The following is a 24,691-nucleotide window of genomic DNA, read 5'->3' as shown; positions in this document are numbered from 1 at the left end:
AGATTCCGTGGGCTTCAAAGGCCAGGCCAGGCCAGGCGTTTAGAGTTGACCAGGAGAGAAATGCGGGGGAGGTGGGTGTAGGGGAAACGCAGGAAGGGGATACGAAATGCAGTTTAAGAAAGGCAAATGTGCCGGGAGCGGGTAGGGTGAAATCCGGGAGGCAGAGGCTGGAAGCCACGAGCCGGGTCGGGCAGTGGCAGGAGTCAGGAGAAGGGAGACGCGGCCCAACTTGGATAGTCTGGGGAGTCCGGACAGGAAAGCATGCAGTCAGCGCTCCTCCAGAAGACGAGTCATCAGGAGGGAGACTAAGGAGCTGTGGTCGCGATGGCCGTCCTCCAACGGACGTGGGGTAAGTCTCGGGAAATACGGAAGTCTTCGGCGCTGTGAGCACGCAGAATGGTCCGAAACCGGGTGCCTGCCCCCCAAGAATTCAATCTCCCAGAGTCGACGCCAACTGTGTGGGAAATGACTGCTCCTACTTCCCTCCCCCGGAATCCAACTGAGAAATGGGTCGGAGCCAACAGCAGCAGCCCCTGACTGAGAAAAAGAAAGTCAGAACAGAGCCAGACAACTGAGCTGCCAGGGGTGGGAATAGAGGGGAAGGGAGTAAGAAATCGATCGGACTCCTTTGGAGTCTCGAGCTGGGGCCTGACGTCCAGGAACCGAGAAGAAAACGCAGAGAAGACTAACCAGGGGCGCGGGCAACGCGGGAAAGAGCTAAAGCCGGGCGCCACAGCTGGCGGGTAAGCGCGGAGATGAAATTTGCGAGCTGGCTGGAGCCGAGAGCTAGGAGGGGCGGTGGGCGGGGCGGCGGGAAGCTGGCGCGCAGGAGTCGAGCCCAGGCCCCGGGAGCGCGGGGAGGAGCGCGCACCTGGACGCACTGCCGGAGGAGGACCCAGCCGAGCGCTGGTCGGGCCAGAGCCCCGCCCCTCGGCGGCCCGCCCCCTGGGCGGCTGGAAGCCGGAAGCAGGCGAAGTCGAGCCGACTCGGAGCTTCTCGGCGGAAGGGAAAGCCCAGGGCCGGTCCCTCGCAGCGCCCCAGCCGCCGGGTCGCGAGCTCTCCGCGACAGTGCGGGGCCATGGGGACTCCGCGCCGCGGGCCACCAGTCGTGCCGGGGCCCCTGCTGGGGCGGCTACTGCTGTCCCTGCTCCTGAGCGGGCTGGCCCCGGTTCGCGCCTCCCCGCGGCTCCTGGACTACCCGGCGCCGGTCTGCTCCCAGCAGGTGAGACCCCGACACGCCGCGAGGTTACTGGGACGTGGGTGAGGGACAGAGGCGGTGGTAGCGGACGAGGTGCCCCAGGCCGGGCCGGCGGGAAGTCTAGGCTGGGGGTCTCGGAGCGGGCGCGCTCCGGAGGACACTCGGATTGGTGGGAGTTGAGGGGTGGACCCGAGAAGAGGGAGTTTGCGGGAGAGAAGTTCGCGCGGTGCGTGTTGCACAACCCGACCCGGCGTCCCGTGTGGGAGGCGGGAGCGCCGCCGCCGCCGCCGGGGCCCCACGGTTCGGGGAAGGAGAGGGAGGCGCGGGGCCTGGCCGGAGAGGCTGGGCAAGGCCGGTTAGAAAGGGAGGCGGGGGAGCCCTTCGGAGGAGTGGGGACTGGACCCGAGCGGCCTCCAAGCCGTGCGCCCTACAAATCCCCGCGGTGCCGGAAAGGGCCAGGACCCGAGGTCAGGAGACCAGTCCGGACCTCGGGAGCTTCTCTCAAAGAAGCCCCGCCAGCCCCCCGGCAACCTGATTAGGGGGAGGCTCTGAGGAGCTTGGGGGCCCCAACGGATCTCGGCTCCGCTATCCCCAGGAGGGACCCAGCGGTCCTAGAGCCCTGTGCTCGAGGCCGGACAGCCTGCGGCGGCCGAGGGGACGGAGCGGTGGGACGGGGACAGTTGTGCAGAATGCAGCCGGCTGGCTCCGGGCAGCTGGGCAACACCTCCCCAGGGCGAGAAGCCCTAAGGACTGGGGAGAGGATTAAGACATCGCCCTTCCAGCTCCTCCACCACCGCCGCCGCCACCCTCATCCAGTTCGGACCCGTCAAGTAGTACCCCCAATGTGCCCTCGGAAAGTGACACACCCACCCGTCGGGTAGTGGCCTTCTGTGGAGGACCATCTTAAGGGGAAAAAAACAAACAGCAGATCACCTTGCTCACCTCCACAGCTTCTCCCCTCAGAAATGTCTCTTTCCTCCACTTTCTCTCTGGTTTCCTCAGCTCCCTCCCCTCCACCACCTCTGACCCAGTATCTGAGTCAGAGGATGTGAAACAACCAAAGATATGTCTCCTTATCTAATGTCATGGAGGATTTCCCAAAAGAGAGTGGAGAGGGAGTGACGATTTAGAAGAATTTTTTTTATATGAATAATGTTGGGAAATGTCCTTGTGAGTCCCGCTTTTAGGCAAAGTAGGGGACATGTGCTGAGCAGATCCTTCCCACAGACTTGGTATAGAACTGCTGTACCTAGAGAATTCGTGTTCGTTTTCTGATGGCCGTTTGCCAGGTGTCTGCAAAATACAAGATACTATTGCTCTGAACTGAAACTATGAGAAAACACCCCTGGGACCCTAATGTGCAGGGACTCAAATCATTTAGGATGGGGAAGAGGCTTGAAGGTGCTAACTATGGTGCAAGGCAGCCTGTAGCAAGGGCTCCTTGTGCAACCAGGAGTGTACAGAATTCCAGAGGAAAGAAAAACTCTTTCCGGCTGGGACGTTCTTCAGGGCAGATAAGACATTAGGGCAGCCCTGAGGGGTAGTGGGAGCTGTCCAGGTGGTAGACAGAGGCTGAGCCCAGGCCCTTGGGTGAGCAGGATAAACTGTGTGATTGCACCAGAGAATGTGGCAGGAAAGTGAGAGAAGAAGCTAGAAAGGGAGGTAGGGACTCCATCATGGCCTGGTATAAGAGCTAGACTAAGTGTTTGATTTTAATCACTCAGTGGGAAGCTATTGAAAGTCAGGAGCAGGGCTGGAGACAGATACTTACCGACCAAATTTGTTTGCCATCTCCTGTGTTATGCCTTCCCTCCATCTTGCCTCTACATAGACACTTGGCTCACAGACCGCTCATCTCCATGAACACCTTCCCTGCTTCATCGACTAGTCTCTTTAAAAAGAAAGAAACAACACCCTTTAGATTTCTCTGCCTCCACTGGTGTTTGTGGATACAACGCAATATAGTGAGGGTAGGGGACACCACAAAAACTTGGCTTCAGAGCACCTAAATTTACATCCTGATTTCACTTTTAGAATCTCTGCAAGCTTAGGCAACGTAGGTGGCCTGCACCTGGGTTTCTTCACTTCCATAATGAAAGACCTGGATGAACCATCACAAAGTGTGTACCACTTTCCAGAATACAAATGTCTATCCAAAGCCTGGTTGGAGTTCTCGCTCAGTGACTCTCTCCCAAGACAGAATAGAGCCTTCTACATACCTATTCTGTGCTGCAAGCACAGGACGTGGGGGCTTGATAAATATTTGTGGAATTAAAGTTGAATGAATGAATGAATGAATGGTTAGCTCTGCGGGAAAAACAAGGGTAAACTGACACCAAGCATAGCACTATTTCTGGCTTCCTGGGTTTAGCACCTCAAAACCCAGATGACTCTGAGTTCCCCACAAAAATCAATACTGGGGAAACCATAAGTAATTGCATTTCCCTGGGCAGCCTACTGGTTGGCCCTTCCCCCTGCCTGGGCTTTCTCACAGGTTTGCCATGACTGCCAGCCAAGAGGAAAGCCCTCAAGAAAAGACAGTGACTTGGATTTGGTCAGTATGAGTGTTAACACACAATTTTAGAGACAGGATGTATGTTGTATTACAAATTCTTTTTTTTTTTCTTTTTTTTTTTTTTTTTCCCTGAGCACTTTGTGGTTTTGACTTGTGGTAGAAAAACTGTTAGATTTAACCCTTATCTTCTGGTTGCCAGGCCACTCCTGGCGTAAAAAGTTGTGTTCTGTGGATGTTTTTTACATGGTATAAGCATTCCAGCAGTCAGGGTCACTGCTGGCAGTGGAACCAGCACAGTTAACAGGTTCCTTGACCGTCATACCCAGCTCCTCGCTTTGACTGCTCACGGCGAGACTTCCATCTCGGTACTGTGATATCACATAGCAGCCAGCAGCCAAAAGCACATGGCAGTACTGTGCAGGGAAGAGGACACACCAGGTCAGAAGATATGGTCTCTGGGTCAAGCTTCCCTGCTCACCCACTCTGTAGCCCTGGGTCCACTCCACTGCTGTGGACCAATGTTCTTGCCTATAAAAGATCCTCCCCTCACAGGGTCATGTGATAATACGTGAGTGAGTGAGTGAGTGAGTGAGTGAAAGCAACAGACTACATGGGCTGTGGCTTTGGAAGGTACAAGGGCACTAACATTCACCTGTAGCTTTGTGGCAGGCACCCTGCCTGGGGCTAACATGCTAGCTTCATTCCACACTCACAATAACCTGCCAGGCTGCGTGATTACATGCTAGTGGCCAAAGGTCACACAGCTAGTGAGTGCTGTACTGAGAATCAGAGCAGTATGTGGCTTCAGAGCCCGCTTTTCTTTACCAGGCACTTGGTAATGTTCATTACATGCACACAGTTAAACATAGTGAAATAAATTTCTTCCTTTTAATCTTTACCACTATGGATAGAGAATACTGGCTTACCTGTTGTAGGTGTCCCTTTTTTTTTTTCAATTTAGACAGTATAGCAGTGATTAAGAGCATGGATTCTGGGGGTGCCTGGGTAGCTCAGTCAGTTAAATGTCTGACTCTTGGTTCCTGCTCAGGTCGTGATTTCACAGTTTCGTGGGTTCAAGCCCTGCATCAGGCTCCGCGCTGAGTGTGGAGACTGCTTGGGATTCTCTGTCTCCCTCTTTCTGCCCCTCTCCTACTCGTGCTGTCTCAGTCTCTCTCAAAATAAATAAACTTTAAAAAAAAATGAGCAAGGATTCTGGAGCAAAACTACATGGGTTTGAGTGTTAGCTCTATGGGATCTTGGGCCACTTAGCTGACCTCTCTGTGCCTCGGTTTTTCCATCAGTGAAAATGGGACTGAGCCTGGGTGGCTCAGTTGGTTAAGCAGTTAAGCATCCTTTGGTTTCCGCTCAGGTCATGATCTTATAGTTTGTGAGTTCAAGCCCTTCATCAGGCTCTGTGCTGACAGCTTGGGATTCTCTATCTGCCTCTCTCTCTCTCAAAAATAAATAAATAAACATTTTTTTAAATGGGATAACGGTACTTACTTCATAGGACTATTATAAAGATTAAATGAAATATGTGTATAAAGTGCTTAGCATGATGCCTGGCACAAAAGAAGAACTCAGTAAATGTTAGCTGCTACCAGTGCCATCTTCCTCACCAACATTCTTTCTCAGATTTCTGCAGGAGGGCTAACATAATGCCATTCACAAGCAAGTAGCTCATAAATAATATTCTGATCCAACTATCTTTTTTAAAGTGGACATTTGAAGTAAAGAAATTTGGGATGATTTGTTGGAGGAGAATACAACAAGATCTGTCTCAGTAGCATTCAGAGAAGACCCTGAATGCATTTGTTACATCATTTAAGACATCACACTAAAAAGAAATTCTACATGGAAATTAAAAGGAAAAAGTCTGCTATTCCTTCCCCTAAACAAATTAATGTTTTCATCCGTTTATCTCACTGTTTAATCCCTTCTTTTGTTTGGAGTAATGTCCTGAATAAAAGTCTGTCTTTTAATTAATTCTTATCCAGGTAATATGTAGTAATCCTATACTTGATTTGGCAGCATGTATAATATCATGGTGATCCTTTTAAAATTATACTAAGACCTTTAAAACCAAAAACATCAGATCTCTGTCCCAGCCCTCAGCACTTCCTAAAACTGTTTTCCAGAGATGATCACATATACTTCTTTTAGTTTTTTGTTTTGTTTTGTTTTTATTTTAGAGAGAGAGAGAGAGTGCATGTATGCACTTGTGGGAGCACACAAGCACAGGCAGGGGAGGGGCAGAGGGAGAGAGAGAGAAAATCTTAAGCAAACTCCATGCTAGCACAGAACCTTACGTGGGACTTGATCCCAGGGTCATGAGATCATGACCCAAGTCGAAATGAAGAGTTGGATGTTCAGCTGACTGGCCCCCCAGGTACCCCTAGTGTTTTTTTTCCTCTGGCATTTGCCTCCACATTTCTAAATGTACTTACATTGTTTTTTCTTGACTTGTCAATTTTAGATATTACCTATTGACTCATAACATAAAAATTTTAATTTCTTATACTTCTGCTCCCACTGCTTCTCCCAGCATCCCCATTGTAGTTACATCACAATCTCAATGAAATCCATGGGGTTTATACCAAGTAAGTAATATTCACTGCTGAGGCAAATAGGTGCCCTTTGATTATATTTATTTTCTGGTGTAATTTCTTTTCCTCCGTGAGATGATATTTCTTTTAATTCTTTATCTTCCATAATTTTCCATATAACTAGTTTTTTCTATCGGATTTGTCATACACTGTTTTCCCCAAACATCAGATATCCCATCAATTTCATTTCCTCATCCCCCAAAGAACTCCCTCCTGGAACCCCACATTCTCCAGCTTGGACCTGGACTTGCACCACAGCACAACTATCATACTAGATTATCTGTCCTGTTTACAGTTCCCATGTCCTGGACCCTATGATTTCCTTCTCAGAGCTTAACTACCTCATTTTGCTGGAACATATCCTCCTGCAGTTTCCTAAGAAAATGCATAAGGATATGAGGGAAATATATACACATATATGCCCTCACACTTTTTTGATTAATTTGGCTGGGTATAAAAATCATGGATTAAAGATAATTTTCCCTTAGAATTTTGAAGGCATTGATTTGTTGCCTTCTGGCAAACAGTACAGATGCTAAGAAAGCCAATGCCTTCCTGACTGTATGGTACCTATTTTTTTCCCCCTCTGGAAACACTTAGGATCTTCTTTTTTATTCCTGCTATTCCAAAAGTTTCATGAAGTGGGGCCTTGGTCTGGTTTTCAGGCCATTCAATGAATGTTTTTAATTTGGAAATATGTATCCTTTAGTTCTGGAGTGGATTTTTTTGCTTTTTAATTTTTTCCCCTCTGTTTCCAGTATAACAGTCTTTGGGAAATCCAGTTAATCATACTTTGATTTCCTGAATTGATTCCTAAATATTCACATATTTTCTCTGATTTCTGATTGTGCTTATTCTACTTTCAGAGAAATTTCCTGAATTTTGTAGCCCAACTCTTCTATGGAGTTTTTTATTTCCAAGGTTCGTTTTTATTCCCAGCTTGCTCATTTTACCACAGTATCCTGTCCTTGTCCATGTCCTCTCTTATCTCTTTGAAAGTATTATAATTTTGTTAGTTTTAATTTTATTCTGTTCCTACCATTGTCTTATTCCCTTCAAGAGTATTTTTTTTTAATTTGTATGTTTTGATCTATTTCTCATACAGGAAACCCTTCTTAAGTATCTGATACTCTTTGGCTGTCTGAGAATATTTTAAGAATGAGGTCCTAATCATGATGAGCACTGAGTAACGTATGGAAGTGTTGAGTCATGATATTGTACATCTGAAACTAATATAACACTGTATGTTAACTATACTGGAATTAAAATGAAAAACTTAATTAAAAAAAATTCTTTTAAAGAATGAGGTCCTAAAAAGCTGATTACATACTCTGTGTAGATAGGGCTTATTGGTCATCAGACTTTAATATAGTGGGTCAGGCTAATGATGAACTTGCCCTGTCTATCAGTGGACTCTTTAATGTCAGCATCTGGAGGTCCTTTCCCAGGGGTTGGCTGCCAGCATTCTGAAATCAGAGCAGGGAAAAAGAGGCTGAAGTTCCCAACATTCTCTATGTAGACCTTCACTTTACCACACCCCCTTCAGTTCCTTTGTTTATACTACCTCCCCAGATACCTGATACCTTTCAAACCTGGTTCTTTAAAAGATTCTGATGAGCCATTGGCTTCTTTCTTGTCTCATTCCCTTCTGCAGCAAGGAACTCAGATGCAAGTTCCTCCACTTAGCCTGAGCCAGTCGTCTACTCCTCCTTCCTCTTTGGCTTTTAAAAATGTATTCACCTCTTTTGTCCACTGGTGTTTCCTCTTTGTCCTTGAAAATTTATAAAATTTTCCCTTTCCTAGAATTTTCATATGGTTCGGGGAAGGGGAAAAGATATATGTACATGATCAACATGCCACAACCTCTAATGGAATTTATTTTTCTATATTTCTGTTTTCTATATTTCACTTATATGCACATTTTTTTCTTCTGTTTAAATCTTTTCCCCTTTATCTTCCCTCTCTCCATCTCTTCTGCTTCCATCCCTTTACAGTAGCCAATGTGTTAACAGCCTGCTATATATCTGTCCACGTATTTTCATATGCTCATACAATCATATTCAAACACATATAAATATATGGGAAGGGTTTTTTCATCACTTGTTTCTATAGAAAATTGGGTCATATGATAAAAAGTTATTTGCAACTTATTCTTCTCACTCATCAACACATCTTAGCCATCACTCCAGGTCAGTAGATTTCTATGTAACTAATTCTGCTTAGTATTTACATAATATTCCATAGTGGAGAGCAGTCTATCCAACCATTTGTCTTGATGGATAGTGAGATTTAAACTAGATCTCACATTATTCAGCCATTCCCTATTGATGGGCATTCAATACCACAGAACAAAAGGATAAGTTACCCAATTTTTAAAGATAGCACAAAGATAATTCTAAAACTTGATAAGTTAGGGGCACCTGGGTGGCTCAGTCAGTTAAGCATCTGACTCTTGATTTCAGCTATGCCCTGGTCCTAGGAGTTTCCGGTGGACGGAGAAATGAGCTTGTGCTTGGGAGGTAATCTCCTCACCAGGCAGGAAACAGAGTGACACTAGAGTGAGCAGACAGGTAGTAGATTTTGTTGAATATGTGAGGAGAGCCTAGCAGGGTTTTGATGGCCCTGGGTAATGATAATTCATCGCCAGGAGCTGGACAGGCTGCAGAAAATCTGGACCCCATGGGCTCATGAACTCGTGTCCCAGATGCCCAGGTATGGATGAAATGGTGTGCTTGAAGTCAATCCTGGAGCATGCTCAAGTATATCATCCCTGTATCCACTTTATGAGTGAACCCTGGTGGCACAGCATCTTACCCCTCCCATCTTTAGCCCTGTCTCTCTGATCTTTTTTTTTTTTTAAGTTTATTTATTTTGAGAGAGAGAGATAGTGCATGTGCCAGCACAAGCAGGGGCCGGGTAGGGCGAGGTGGGCAGAGAGAGAGAGAGAATCCCAGGCAGGCTCTGCATAGAGCCTGATGCAGCTCTCAGACTCAGGAACCCATGAGATCCTGACCTGAGCCAAAATCAAGAGTCCAACGCTTAACTGACTGAGCCACCTAGGTGCTCTCTGCTCCCTTTACAGAAAAAGGTGGGTGCAGGGCGCCTGGGTGGCGCAGTCGGTTAAGCGTCCGACTTCAGCCAGGTCACGATCTCGCGGTCCGTGAGTTCGAGTCCCGCGTCGGGCTCTGGGCTGATGGCTCGGAGCCTGGAGCCTGTTTCCGATTCTGTGTCTCCCTCTCTCTCTGCGCCTCCCCCGTTCTTGCTCTGTCTCTCTCTGTCCCAAAAATAAATAAACGTTGAAAAAAAAAATTTAAAAAAAAAAAAAAAAAAAAGGTGGGTGCTGACCCCAACACCCTATTTACACACATATACCAAATCTCGGTGTTGTCCCGAAAATCGAAAATCGTATTTCTGATCTGCTTCGACATCCAACTTTCTGTCCCACAAGCCATGATTGGTCCATTTTTCCAGTTTAGATAACTAGAAACAACTGCACCTGAGTTCTTCCTTTGCTCCACTGCCAAATCTGAATACATGGAGATCACCGTAATAATAATAGCTTCCATTTTTTGAGTGCTTACTATATGCCAAGCTCCAAGGAAGGGCAGCCAGTAATTAAAGAGCAACCATTATGTGCCCAACACTGGACAAATATTGTCTCATTTAGCAGGCAATGACATAGTTCGCTGGGCACTACAGCCAACAAAATTCCTCATAACGATTTTCTTAGGGCTTCTAGTAAGCTGCCTGTTTAACAGTCCAGGAGCACTGTATTACTTTATTTAATTGCATCATTAATACACAAATACATTTCTGCTGTTTGAAATTTTTTGTAATATATTACAGTTGAAGAAATCAAGGCCTGGCAATGTTTGATATCTTGCCTAAAGTCACTTAGCTGGTAAGTGGTGGGAAGGTGGCTGAGCTCCAGGGATGTGTGTGTGTCTTCCAAAGTAGAGTCAGCTGGCCAAACTCAAGCCCAGTAATCACATCTCCTATTGTTTGTAATTGGGGCTTCTAAATTCGGCTCCCCAGAGCTCCTCTGGGTTAGAGAGTTAACACAGATTGCCAAGTGGGAAGCAACATAAGGTAATATCTGTACTTAGGTCTTCTGATCTATAAAACAGGGCAGAGGGCAATACTTAATCATATGTGTATGAGGGTTAGTGATATAATATATCTAAGTCACCCAGAACAGGATCTGGCACCTAAAGGAGCTTGTAGAGACTTGGTGAATTTTCCATAACTGATCCTGTAACGAGGGATATAGTTTCTGTTCCCTCCTCTTACAGCACTGTTACCCAGATGGGAGACGGGAAGTTGCTGGGTATTTAGAGGCCTTTTCAGCAGGGTGCCCCAAGAGAACCCTCTCAGTGTCTTTTAAAATTGGGAAGTTCCTGGCTGTTACCAGTTACTCAGAAAATGCCCTTTCTGTTTTGCCAGCCACTGTACCCACTGCCATCCTGTTTCTCCTATCCAAGGATAGGAGGGCAGGATAAGAGAAGTGTGAGGAGAATATGGTTCCCTGCCCCAAGAGCGGCCTGAAGTGGGAGTGGGGGGCTGTGTACATTTTATCCTTGAGAAAGAGCCAAGGGAAGCATGGGGAGCCTGGCTGGTGAACTACCATTCTTTCACAGCTGTAATTACCTCCTTCTTTTTTTCCACAGGGGCTAAACTGCATAGTCAAGAATAGTAAGTCATCTGTTTTTGTTCATCTTGTCACTGCCTTGTTAATAAAATGCTAACCCCATGCTGATCTCCGACAAGAGTGCTGCCAGTCCACTTTGTTTTGGGATAAGGGTTACAGCCCTCAGCAGGAGGTGCCCTTGGGAATCCAGGATGTGTGTACCTGTGCTTCCTGTCAAGAATATCCATTATGCAAAAGTCCAAAAGTGAGAATCAGAATTGTCATTTGGGTTTTGAAAATATTATCTGGGGTGCTGCCCTGGTGTATCTATAATACGATTTGATTTGCCAGAGCTTGTCACTGTCAGGCGAGAGACATCTGTGGTGTTGGTCCTGTTTTGTGTTTTATTTCAAGAAGGAGGCACATACTTCAAGTGTCTGTGCTAATTAGAGACCCCTGGCATATAAAATGAATCAACTTTTATCACTACCCCATCCTTCCTGTACTCCCATTTCACTGCTTTATCTCAAAACCAAGTTTCATGCTTTGTCTTCTCTCTTAACATGCCCTTTAGACTTCAGAGATTTGCAGCGACCCAGACAAGCTGGAAAGGGGTGGGGGCAGTGTGGTGAAGCCAAGAACCCAGCTGAGGGTCGCAGGCCCCTGAGCGTTTAAGATCTAGCTCTTTGGAGCCACTGCTGGCGCATCTTGCCTGCATGCCTCATTCTTTTGCAGTTTCTTCAGGTTCTTACAGAACATGGAGGTCTCTAATTTTTGCTTTTTCTGGCTCCAGGTACCTGCCTGGATGACAGCTGGATCCACCTTCGAAATCTGACCCCTTCATCCCCAAAGGATGTCCAGGTCCACCTGGACTTTGTCCAGACCCAGCATGGAGACCTACTGCCTGTAGCTGGCATCAGATGGACCCTGCAGACAGATGGTGAGTGGGCATGTCAGATTCTGCCTGGGAGATTCTACCTACCTCCAGGTGAATCCACAGACTAGACCATACGGCTCTCCCACCAGACTCAGAATTGGGTTCTCAGTCCTATGCTCAGACATGAGGGCCCAGATTTCATGCTGAAAGGCTCTATCATTTCATGCAATACATGAATACTTCTTCAGCATTTTAGATATTAACCAATGATGGTATCTTCTCAACCCACCATCCTTCCTTCAGCCTAAAATCCTTATCACCCTGGAAAAGGAAGTCAAATGGTTAATTCTCTGACTGCAGTACCAAATATTTATTGGAAAATGGTAACACATTTGCCAGCCTGCTTTTCCTCTTAATTTAGGGGCTGGCTTTTTTTTTTTTTTTTTTTTGTAATCTCTGCTATTCCCAACATGGGGCTCAAACTCACAACCCCAACCAAGATCAACAGTCACATGCTCTTCTGACTGAGCCAGCCAGCTGCTCCTAGGAGTTGGCATTTTTTAAAACAACACCCTTCCCCCAAAAAACCTTCTCCAGGGATAGAGAGTTGTATGACAGAACAAGAGCCAGCCCCACATTTGTGACCAGGGCCTGGGGAGGTTATCCTCTTTATAAGTCTCCAGCCTCTGGTGCCTGCCCCAGCCTATCCAAGGATTGGGACAGCCATGTGTGACACCCGTGCCATGTTGCCAACATCCCAGCCACAAATTTGCACAGCCTTTGCCTCTAGCCCAGTATAAAGTTTCATTTGTCCTTGCCCAGCTGGGAGGTAAGTGTCAGCAAGGCAGGAGACTAACTCAGGCCCAAGAGCGAGCAAAAAGTAACAGGAAGTGGAGGGTTAGGTACAATGTGCAGATTTTCTTTTAAGAGTGAGTAAGCATAACAGATGGGGAAGCACCACACCCCGCGGTTTGTGTTTGTTGATCTACATCTGTTTGTCTCCTCTCCTCCCTCTGGCCTGCAGCCAGCATCCTCTACCTGGAGGGTGCAGAGTTGTCTGTCCTGCAGCTGAACACCAATGAACGTTTGTGTGTCAAGTTTGAGTTTCTGACCAGACTGAAGCATCATCATAAGCGGGTAAGTGTCCGGCTCCAGAGTGGATTGTGTTCCTCTGGTGACAGTGAGGAACAGAACATGTTTCCGAAGACTTCCCAGACATACCCACCTGGCTTTTGCTTCCAACTGTAACTAGATGTTCATTGTAAAGAGAGTTGAATGGGAAGGACTTCCACGGCCCCACCTCCTGCTCTCTTTCTTTGTAACCAGATTAACCTGGGGCCTGCCTCCAGGAAGAAACAGCTTTGCCCAGCCTAGAGAACCACTGTGGCTGGGGCACAAGCCAATGAGTTCTGCAGCAGTTTCCGTTTATTTGGCTGCTCACTGCCCGATGGTAAAATGTTCATTCTCATTTAGTTTGCTTAAAGTATGGTCCTTGGCGGCATCCGCATGACCTGGGAACCAGTCAGAAATGCAGAATCTAGGGCCCCACTCCAGTCTTCCAGAATCAAACTGTAGGGGCGGGGCCCAGCAATCGGTGTTGAACAAGCCTGCCCAGTGATTCTGGTGCAAGCTCCAGTGTGCAAACTGCTGGTTGAAATCTGCAAAAGTACCTGTTTGCAGATCCCCCACAACCACAAGCAGCCAAGACAGATCCCTTCTCCTGTATGTAATTAGGACCCTCAAACTTGACTGCCAGGTGGATGGTGAGGACCACGTGCCTAGATCAAGTTAGAAGCAAACCGCCCCCCCACCACCAACCTCTGTCCACCACCAGGATAGTTAGAATGAGAGGTGGAATCAATGCACATCATCTGCACCATCCAGAAAAAAAATATCTGCACACCTTCTGTTACCTGTACAACAAAGGTGCCTACAGATGCAGACTCAGTGGGGATCTGTAACCCTCCCTCTGCACTTTCCTGCTCCACAACATTCTCAAGAGATCCCTGGTTTTCCCTTAAGGAGGAAGAGTCATTTAACAAATGGTGTTTAGCTGCCTCTTGGTTTTTTTGTTTTTTGTTTTTTCACATATTGAATGATTCCATTCATATGAAAATTCCCAAATAGGCAAAGGCATAGAACTGCCTCTTGTGTGCTAACTCTCCCAATAGCCCCAAGTCCTCTGGCTCGGCTCCCTGGCTCCCTTACGCTGTAGTTCTGGAGTTTGAGAGGGCTCACGATGGAGGAGGACTATTTTGGCTTTCCCCAGATTCTCTGGCATATGACACTACAGTCTACTGATGAGGGGCCAGACTTTTTTAAAATAGGCAGCAAAGACCAGAGGAAACAAAGAACAAAGAAATGCCTCCCTCTGATTTGGGATCTTGCTTTGGTGGTTGTTTTCTTCTCCCATTTCACTGATCTTTTGAGGGTGGGTGGGCTTGGAGTTCTTTCGGTGAGAAGTATGTATGTGACCTTTCCAACCTCCCCTTCCTCCCTCTTTTCAGTGGCATTTTACCTTCAGCCACTTTGTGGTAGAACCTGGCCAGGAGTATGAGGTGACTGTTCACCACCTGCCCAAACCCATCCCTGATGGTGACCCAAACCACCAGTCCAGGAACTTTCCCGTACCTGGTAAGAGCGCCCTCCCAAGCCATTCCCTTCACCACTCAGCTCTTGGAGAAGAAACCAGCAGGTGGCTCAGACATCAGCCTCCCTGCTCAGCTGGACTGTGACTGCCATTACAGCATGTGATACCTATGGAATAAACAGATGCCACAGTTGGGGAGCTCCTGCCCAACTCCCCAACTCCCTCCCCCTGAAGGGTCAGAAGGACAAGCCACTCTTGAGAGAGTTTTAACTCCTGCTTCTAGTCTGATTCCAGCTCTCGTCACCTTGCTCTGCACCTTTTTCTTTTTCATTCCCCACTTGTCCCCACCTGATTCTTCACTTTTTACCCCACATCCTACCTGCATTTATCCACCACCATCCCATGTGTGATACCGTCTCCTCTTCCCCCACTAATCCATCCTGCCTAAGAAGACTGCTGGGTTTATCTTCTAAACCTTTAATGTGTGTGCACCATCTATTTCTCTGTCCTCCCCAGAATCTCAGCCACAACCTACAACATTTCTCATTGTTCAAAGCCAACTGCATATGGAAACCCAGCCCCCTTGAGGACAGGGTCTGGGGCTTGCTCAGGGTCTGCGCAATCTCCAGAACCACATAATGCGTTGCATATAGTAGGTCATCAGGAAGTGCTTGTTAAGGATGATGACAGTCTTCTCCATTCCTAGAGCACTCCACGTGGGCACATGCACACACACACATACACACACACGATCTGCTTACCCTGCTTTATTTGTCTTCATGTTACCCATCACTCCCTGACATACTATCACCATATATTTGTGATGTTACATTATGCTGTTTGTTTTCATTGGTCTTTTCTACTGGAATGTGCTCTCCAGAGGGCAGGAACTCTATCTTATTCACCACTGTCTAAAACAGTGCCTGGCACAGATTGGGTGCTCAGTAAGTGCTTGTCAAATGTGTGAATCCCCCCAGTCCCCTCGCTTGTTCCTGCAGTAGACTCAGTGACTGTCAGTCTACAGCGATTCACACCTATCACATGTCTTCTTAAACCAAAGTGAAAATGATACAGTCAATGCCATTGGGGAAGGGAGGTTAGGAAGATGTTTCTGAAGCAGTGGTCCTCAAGGCAATCCCTGGGCCAGTGGCATCATCAAATTACCTGGGAGCTTGTTAGAAGTACAAATTTTCAGGACCCACCCCAGACCTGACTAAATCAGAAACTACCCATGATGATGCACAGGAAAGTTCGAGAAACACTGCTGTGGAGGAACAAAATGTTTCTGCCCTTGTCAAGAGTCAGAAGCAACCCACAGAGAAAGCTGGAGGTGGGAGGAGGATCCAGAGTGGGCTGAGATTCTTGGGTCACTCAGAGCAAGCTCAGGAGGAGTATAGTTGAGTCTGGAAGGTTCCCTGAGAGAGGAAGGAGGAGACAACCAGGTCAGCCCCCAGTTCTGTGGGACCTCTGGCTAGTGGCAGCAGTGCTGTCTGGGAACTGGCTTTGAAGGGCCCATCTTTGAAGCCTCCCCAGAAGGAAACAGGTTGTATCCCTGGTGTCGGGTGTCTGGAAGAGCAAACTTTCTAAGGCAGAGGCTTAGTTGTTTCACCTTTTTCTGGGTTGATAGGCTGCGAAGACCCCAGGATGAAGATGATCACACCATGCGTGGGCTCAGGTAACCACACCTGGCGGTCTTGCTGGGGGAGCTTTGCCCAGGAGCATACACACGCATGCATGCCCTCCCCTCACTCCCAGCCTGTGTCTGCGCCCTGACCAGGCAGCCTGTGGGACCCCAACATCACCGTGGAGACCCTGGAGGCCCGCCAGCTGTGGGTGAGCTTCACCCTGTGGAATGAATCTACCCATTACCAGATCCTGCTGACCAGTTTTCCACACACGGAGAACCACAGCTGCTTCCAGCACACACTGATGGTGCCCGAGGTAATGTTGCCACTGTCCTGACCCCTCCAGTGTAGTACCATGCTGCCTCCCTCAGCCTCAAGTCTCCCTCCACTGTCAGGACAGAACCTTTGCCAGAAGCCCAGCGCTCAGTACCATGCTTAGTCAACCCCAATCCTGCGCATCTGGTTTTTTTCTTTCCTTCTGGTACGTGGTTGACATAGAATCAGTTCTGTGGTTGATCTTTCCTTTGTCTCTTATAGTTGATTCTGCAGTTGATAGAAATGTCATTGATCTCTGCCCTGCTCACCTCCCCCGTCCTTTTAGTTCTTCCTTCCCCACAGTGTCCTCTGTTCTTTTTGTTGTTGTTGTTGTTGTCCACCTATTCCAAAAAGGATCTGAATATTTTTAAATGTGGGTATTAAGACAAAGGGGAAATAAAGATGAGGAAGTAAGATGGAACCAGGGTGCAGTTACTACTGAAAACATGTGTCAGGCCGTTGGTTATGAACACAGATTGTCCCCACGATGCCAGCAGCCAAAGCAAAGAGAAATTCCAGTTACTAGATGTGTTCACGAATTAACAATGAACCAGTTGCCCTAGGGAAACATAGCCTTTCCTGGAACAGAAACCCAAGAAGCATTTGTGTGTGTGGCCTTCCTATGGGGCACAGTGGACAGCGATGCCAGCGTTCTCAGCAGCCACCTGCAGCACTTTCTCACCTGTCCTCTCCTCTCCCTACAGCCTGCGTACCAGGCCTCCCGCCAGCGGTCCAATGTCACGCTCACCCTGTCAGATTCTAATTGGTGCTGCCGCCACCGAGTACAGGTGAGTGAGTGTAGTGTGCACAGGTGTGGGAGCACATGCACAGGTAGCACTCCTAGAAGGGCAGACTAGGAAAGGAGGGCGGCTCGGGGACTCGTGCTCTCTCTGAGGACCTGGCACCGTGCCCCACTGGGCCTCCCTGCCTGGTGAGACATCATGTCCACCTTCCCCAGCCCTTTCTCCCAGATTCACCTGGCCGGGCTTCTTTGGCCCCTGTAGCTGATGGGCGATCTGTCCGACAGCACAGGGAGGTCCTGGAGCAACCAGCCAGGTGTGTGTCCTCAAATAGCCTGCTGGCGAGAAAGCATTAGTAGAGGACCCCAAGTCTCCCCAGCATCTCAGGATCCCTCTCTCCTCTGCTCTCACAGATCCAGCCCTTCTTCAGTAGCTGTCTAAACGACTGCCTCAGACACTCCATAACTGTACCCTGCCCGGAAATTCCAGATCCTCCAGGTAGGAAGTTTATGGCTGCTCTGGGGCATTTTAGGGGTGAGTGTGAATGAAGTCAACACCTTGAGCTGAACCCTGACCTGGTTCTAAGGGTGGGGGCGGAGTTTAATTTTACTTAGAGTTACTCAGGCCTGCAATGTGGGGCTCTAAAGACACTCCTGGGTTGGACTCCTGACTGCCTTTCATTAGCTATGTAGCCGTGGGCAAAATACTTAACCTTTCTGATCTTCAACTTTTGAGACTGAAAAAAACAGGAATTGTTACTGTCAGAGAGTTACAGTTATGGACCATGTACTGAATGAAGTGTTTTACCATGTCCACTTTCAGTCCTCACAAATTGTGACTCTTCATACTGTGAAGCAGAAGGTCCTTTCCGCAGGTTCATAGATGAGGAAATAGAGGCACAGAGATGTTCAGTAACTTGTCCAAGATCACACACCAAGGAAGTGGCGGAGCTTCGGCTTCTGGCCCGAGGGCCAGAAGCTCGGCAGCCTGTTGCCTCCCCCTGCACCGCTGCCAACTTCCCACTCATAAGCCACCCACCCCCTAGCATGTGGCTACAGCCAAATGCAGACCAGAAAGCAGCAGACATTGCATTGGCCTGGAGGAGAACCTAGCCTCCCAGTTGAGAGTTGGGTCATCTCTTAATAGACCGACAACTTGGGTGTTCCATGTGGATGTTTTCACTCAGTTTACCGGGCATTTGGAGTGCTAGTGCAGGGCCGAGGTCACTGCCAGGCCCTCAGTGGGGGCAGTGATGGTTCTTGTGGTCACTGCTAATAACTAAGAATACTGTTTTCCCTTTGTTCTCACTGCAGTCTCAATCGCAGGTAAGCCCCTCTCTCCTTCCTGTAGCGCTGTAGGAGTCCGCAGGGGCCATTCCCCAGGGGCCACGTGAGACGTCCCTGACTGAGCCTTGGATGGAGCCAGGCAGACAAGGCTGAACCAAGAGGCCAGCCCAGGGGTGGAGATCATCACCGTGTCATGGTGCAGGCCAGAGTGGACAGCCCAGGGTCTGGGCCCGGGGGCTGGGGAAGCTCAGGGCTGGCATAGCAGACCCCCTCTGCTACATCACTCATGCTGTTCTGCTTACCACAGACTATATACCCCTGTGGGTGTACGGGTTCATCACGGGCATCTCCATCCTGCTGGTGGGTTCCGTCATCCTGCTGATCATCTGCATGACCTGGAGGCTACCCAGTAAGGGGCAGGGGCTTTGGGGGTGGGTCATGGGGTTTTCCCCTCTGTTCCTGTCTTTATTCCTATGTCCCCTTCTTTCTGCTGCAGTCTCTGTAAGGCTGTACTAGGAGGGCACCCTTCAACCCCAGCCTGAAGAACAGAACTTGCCTCTTTTAGGCCACACCAAGCTCAGTTGTCAGGAACTCAGCCTGCAGGAAGGCTGCCCTGGGCTCAAATACCAGCTCCACCACTTACTACCTGGGCAAATTACTTAATTCTCTGAGCCTCAGGTTCCTCTTTTATAAAGTGGAATTTATAAAGATACCCACATCGTAAAACAAATATAAGGATGACATGAAATAATGTTTATATATGAATTCTTAGCATAGAGTCTGGCACATATTTGCTCAACATATGTTAGCCATAATTATATTTATTGCTACTAAAATTAATACCATTAAAACAAACTGGATGGAAGGAGCTAGGGTAGAATTTCCCTGCATCAGACATGATCAGCCAGGCAGGTGGGAGAACCTGAATGACTCCATCCTGCAGCCCCCAGACTTGTACATCCTAGGTCAGGGAGAATGGTGAAGGGGCAGCATGGTGTGAAAAGAAGGCTCTGGGTAGACCCAGAACATACACGTGTGGGTCCCAGCTCTGCCTCCCTGCTTTGCAGGCATAGGCAAATTGCTTAACAAACCCTAGATTTGATCTTCTCTTCTGTAAAATGGGATAACACCTCCCCCTCAGGGGTGTGTGAGGATTGAATGATCTGGCCAAGTTCTGAGCAGGAGAGAACAAGGGCCTTTAGCCTTAGGGGCTCAGCCTTTCCCTGCCACCCCCCCCCCACCCCCTCCGCATTGGGCCCGGGCCCTTCCTTCAGTAGTCTGGGAGCTGTTTCCACACATTCAAGTCCCGTCAGGAGTAGGTTTTATTAATTATTATTTATTGTGTGATGGGAAGAACGCCAGACCAGGCACTGGAAGACCCAGTGAGAGAGCTCTTCTCCACAGGATTGTTGGGAGGGTCAAATAAGTTAACATCTCTGCGAACACTTTATAAACTGTAAAGCTCCCTACAGACACCAGAGAGGCTTTTGCTTCATTTCTGTTGTTGCACTTCTGACCTTTTACTGAAGTGCCCCACGCCACACTGACACGAAGGGACACATGAAGAAGAAGACATGAAGGAAAGTTCACTCATTTGACTATCTTTTGGTAGTTCTGGGAAAGGGCCCAAAAGGTGGGGATTGAAATGAAGGTTCTGCATGTCTTCCTTGGCCGTCGGGGGTTCCGTTCACCCTGCCATGTCACTGGGGAGCCGACTCCTGCACCACAGCTTCCCTCTTTGTAGCTCAGGGGGAACAGTTGCTTAAGAATGTTGTTTCTCTTCCTCACCTCAAAAATACTAGGAGGAAATGTTGTAAACCGGCCTGGTGGGGGCTACTTCTGGAGATGTGTTGTAAGCCTCTGGCAAGGACACTTCTGAGGAAGAGGCTTTCCCTGCAGTGGGGTGTTTCTCAGAAGCAGCCCAGCTGTGGAGAGGAGAGGAACCAGGGCTACAATGAGGGACGTGGGTGGAACTCCCAGTCACCGCTCTGAGGGTCCCTGCTGGGTCAGTGCTGCCAAGTGCTTGTGACCCCTGCTGACTATGTTCAGTGTGCCAGACACTTCACATATACAGTCTCATTTAATCTGTGCCACACAGACCCATTTTACAGAGGAAGAAACTGAGTTTCTGAGGCATGGGTAACTTTCCCAGATCTCACAGCTGTTCGTGGCTGACCTGGGATTCACACCTGAGCGACTCCACACAGCACGGGGTCCTGCAAAGGCCCTGAAGCATCTAATAACTGCCCTCCCTTATCATTTGCTCTGTGTCAGGGGTGTGACAGCATGCCATCAGGTGCCCTTGTGAATTGGTCCCTATTTCTCTTCCAAAAGAGCTGCTCCAGTGTATTTTTGTTTCTTTCAGGGTCTCGTGAAAAATACGGGAATGACACCAAATGTACAGGTCAGTATTTCCTGGTGTGGGTGGCCTCTGTTTGGTGTGTTTTGCTGTCAAAGGCTTGATGGAGGGTTCTCTTGAGAGACATGGATGGGTTGCCTTCTGCATTTTAACTCCTGAGCTCCTTCAGGAGACCTCCCCGTAAGAGGACCTGCTTCCTAGTACCACCACACAGAGGGGACCTCAAATAGCAAAGCTAAGATAACATTTTTTAAATCACTTGGACAAAGAAGGAAGGGAAGGGACCATCTTTTATAAAAAGAGGTCCTACCTCTAACAGATATTTGTATTCCATAGGCAGGCCTTTGTGTCTCTTTTTCTTTTTAAAGTATCGGCTAAAGGCCAGATAGGAATCTTGAGAAAGAAATTCACTGTCCCAGAAGGGGTCAAATTGTGATTCTTTTCAGGCAGCCAAAATGGGCGAAATAGCAACATTGGCTTATTCAGAGACCTCAGTTGCATTACTTCGGCTAGGGAGCCAATCTCTTCCTGGTCTAGGGTGCTCCTGGCCTGACCCATTAGGAGTTCTGCCCCTGGCCTGTGGTTTGAGGATCATTGCAGATGCACACCTGAACCTGTGGGCCTGGTTTTCCTTGTTTCCCTCAGATGTCCTGCCCAAGAGCAGCCTGACGCCCCCACCCCTGAAGCCCAGGAAGGTCTGGATCGTCTACTCAGCTGACCACCCCCTCTACGTGGATGTGGTCCTAAAGTTCGCCCAGTTCCTGCTCACCGTCTGTGGCACCGAAGTGGCCCTTGACCTGCTGCAGGAGCAGGTCATCTCAGAGGTGGGGATCATGACCTGGGTGGGCCGCCAGAAGCAGGAAATGGTAGAGACCAACTCCAAGATCATCATCCTGTGCTCCCGAGGCACCCGCGCCAAGTGGCAGGCCATCCTCGGCTGGGAGGAGCCTGCTGTCCAGCTTCGGTGTGACTGCTGGAAGCCCGGGGGTGACCTCTTCACAGCGGCCATGAACATGATCCTGCCAGACTTTAAGAAGCCAGCCTGCTTCGGCACCTACATTGTCTGCTACTTCCGTGACATCAGCAGTGAGAGTGATATTCCTGACCTCTTCAACATCACTCCCAGGTACCCACTCATGGACAAATTTGAGGAAGTTTACTTCCGAATCCAGGACCTGGAGATGTTTGAACCCGGCCGGATGCACCGCGTTGGGGAGCTCACGGGTGAGAACTACCTGCGGAGCCCCAGTGGCTGGCTGCTGAAGGAGGCCGTGGAGAGGTTCCGGGAGTGGCAGGCTCAGTGCCCTGACTGGTTCGAGCGCGAGAACCTTTGCTCCGCAGAGGACCAGGACCTCCCATCCCTGGATGAAGAGGTGTTTGAAGAGCCGCTGCTGCCACCGGGAGGAGGGATCATCAAGCAAAAGCCCCTGGTGCAGGAACCTGCCTCCGAGGGCTGCCTGGTGCTCGATCTGCGCGTCTGTGAGGAAGGAAGGGGAATGTCCCGGCTGGAACCTCAAGTTCAGCCCCAGGGAGAGCCGGCAGCCCTGACGCTCCAGACAGAGGTGCTCCCTGTGGAGGAGGCGCCTCCAACTCAGGCAGTACAGCCTGTCCCTCAAGCCACCGGGAGCAGCACAGCCAGCCGCTTGGCCGTGGTAGAGGGAGATGAGGCCTGGCCGCTGTTGGAGGGCCACGGCCCTCGGCGGAACAGCATCCTCTTCCCCGTGGACTCAGAGGACCCACCCCTCTGCAGCACGCCTAGGGCATCGCCCAGCCACCTCCCGGAAGACGTGAGGGAACAGCTCGAAGGCCTGATGTTCTCACTCTTCCAACAGAGTCTGGGCTGCCAGGACCAGGAGGGCTGGGAGAGCGCCGCAGCAGCCCTCAAAGACCTGTACGCTCCCTGTGAGGATGGGCAGCGACAGTCAGTGCAGTCCGACCAGGGCTACATCTCCAGGAGCTCCCCGCAGCCCCCTGAAGGACTCCTGGAAATGGAGGAGGAGGGAGAAAAGCAGGACCTGGGGAGGTCAGCCAAGCAGCTCTCGCCTGAGGACCTAGAGAGCCTGAGAAGCCTCCAGCGGCAACTTTTCTTCCAAGAGCTTCAGAAGAACTCTGGCTGGGACGGTATGGAGCCCGAGATGCCATAGGGCCTCCTTAGACCCCGAGTGTTGGGAGAAGGGTGTGTGTATGTACACAAGTGTGCACATGAGTGTCTGTATGTATACATATGTCCGTGTGTGAAATGTTTGCCTTTGAAGTGTTAACCTCTTGATCCCTGGGCATCCCCCTTAATTTTCTTTCTCTGACCCTCTGGTCATGATGTCTCTTCCCCACAAGAATCCACAGCCCATTCCCAGGAGCTAGTGACAAGGTGTCCTTGAGTCTCCACCATTCATTCATTCGTTAATTCTTTCATTCATTCAGCATTTATCTTGCACCTCTTATGTGCCAGGCATCTGAGATACAAAGGTAAATTGCAGGAGATACTGGCCCCAGCCACGGAGGGGCTTAACATCTAGTGAGAGCAACAGATTAGCAAACAGGATGGTCATGAGCGAAGTAAGGCCATTGTAGAGGTCTGCCCAGGGCTATGAAAATACAAAGAAGGGAAACCTGGGCCAAGACACTGTGATTGCAGAAGGCAGCAGGTGGGGTGAGGGCTGGAGCAGTAAGAGAGGTGGTGGAGAGGCAGCTAGAGCCCCAGTTGGAGAAGGCATGTGGGCCAGGCTGGGGTTTGGGACATCAGCCCTGTGGCCTAGGATTCCTTTGATATGGGAAGCTGCTGCTCTGCAGAGAAGGAGGCTGAGGACCAGACATACCTGAAAGCCACCTCAGCTCAGTTTTGGAAAGAGACAGGATGGAAATGTGTGGTGTGAAACCTAACAGCATTCAACGGGGAGAAAAGTCTGAAATCCTGAGCCCCTGTTTTGGCACTCAGTCAAAGACAGGGAGGGACTGCGTGAGCGGGCCCCTGGGCAGCAGCCCCCCATCCACACACCTCTTGCCCCCCGTGAGCACAGGAAGCACCAGAGCTGGGCGCCCAAGACTGAGTATGAGATACGGACCTCATATCAGGGTGGGCAGAGAGGGGCAGGGCAGGAGTTAGAGGGCTGGCAGAAGCAGGCCTCTTTGAGGAGAGAGGAAAGTGTACCACTCTGTCTTTAAAAGTCTGAGTTGGTTCAAAGAGGAGAGATGCTAAGGCCCAGTGTTTGAAGAAGTGGTTCCTGAAAGTGCCTCCTTTGGAGAAACTGAAGGCTTTGTCCCTCTGGGGTCCTGGCAAGCACACTGGGATGCCATCTGACCCTGGAGTGGAGTCACAGCTCCAAGCTTCAGTGAAGGGGTGAGGATTCTGGCACGTAATGGGAAACCAAGTATCACAGGTTACCTGTGTGTATGCCACACCCATGCATATGTGTGCACAAAAGGAAGATTATCAATAAAAGAATGAATAAATGTGTTAACTCTGGTTAGAATTCTGGGTAGGTACTTTGAGTTCCATGTTACTATGGGTCAAGAGTTCCTAGCTGTAGAGTCCTTTCCAGTGGTGCAATTTCACCTCATAGTGGCAGCGGCATCAGGCCTAAGTCCCAGACAGAGTGTGGCCCATACACAGCCTGACAGCAGGACCAGGTAAGGTGTCTGTGCACCTCCAGAATACTTACATTGACACCTAATCCCCAGTGTGACGGTTGTGGAGGGACAGGTGATGAGGTCACGTGGATGGAGCCCCAGACTTCCTCCCTTCTGCCACGTGAGGGCCCAGCGAGATGGTTTGTGAACCAGGAAGCATGCTCTCACCAGACACCCAATCTGCCAGCTCCTTGATCTTGGACTTGCCAGCCTCTAGAACTGTGAGAAATAAATTTCTGCATTTATAAGCAGCCCAGCCTATGGTGTTCTGTTAAAGCAGCCCTAACAGACTAAGAGAGAAGGGAGAAAAGGAACTGAGTTCTCCC

At 49.3% G+C, this 24,691-nt stretch overlaps 1 protein-coding gene across 2 annotated transcripts; it reads left to right on the top strand.

The window, feature by feature from the left end:
* Window positions 1-953: 953 nt before the first annotated feature.
* Window positions 954-24,616, top strand: IL17RA (interleukin 17 receptor A). Of its 2 annotated transcripts, XM_045462717.1 has the most exons (13): window positions 954-1,222; window positions 10,987-11,011; window positions 11,740-11,886; window positions 12,848-12,960; window positions 14,331-14,457; window positions 16,041-16,088; window positions 16,191-16,354; window positions 17,058-17,141; window positions 17,507-17,591; window positions 18,407-18,418; window positions 18,687-18,788; window positions 20,745-20,783; window positions 21,384-24,616. In XM_045462717.1, the coding sequence occupies exons 1-13, from the start codon at window positions 1,079-1,081 to the stop codon at window positions 22,880-22,882; spliced, it is 2,589 nt and encodes an 862-aa protein (XP_045318673.1). In that variant the 5' UTR covers window positions 954-1,078; the 3' UTR covers window positions 22,883-24,616. The 2 variants fall into 2 exon arrangements, with proteins under 2 accessions (XP_045318673.1, XP_045318674.1); XM_045462718.1 differs by lacking the exon at window positions 18,687-18,788.
* Window positions 24,617-24,691: the final 75 nt, after the last annotated feature.

The sequence above is a fragment of the Leopardus geoffroyi genome, chromosome B4 (assembly GCF_018350155.1).
Source record: "Leopardus geoffroyi isolate Oge1 chromosome B4, O.geoffroyi_Oge1_pat1.0, whole genome shotgun sequence".
Lineage (NCBI taxonomy): Eukaryota > Metazoa > Chordata > Mammalia > Carnivora > Felidae > Leopardus > Leopardus geoffroyi.
This window is presented reverse-complemented; position numbering and strand designations above follow the sequence as displayed.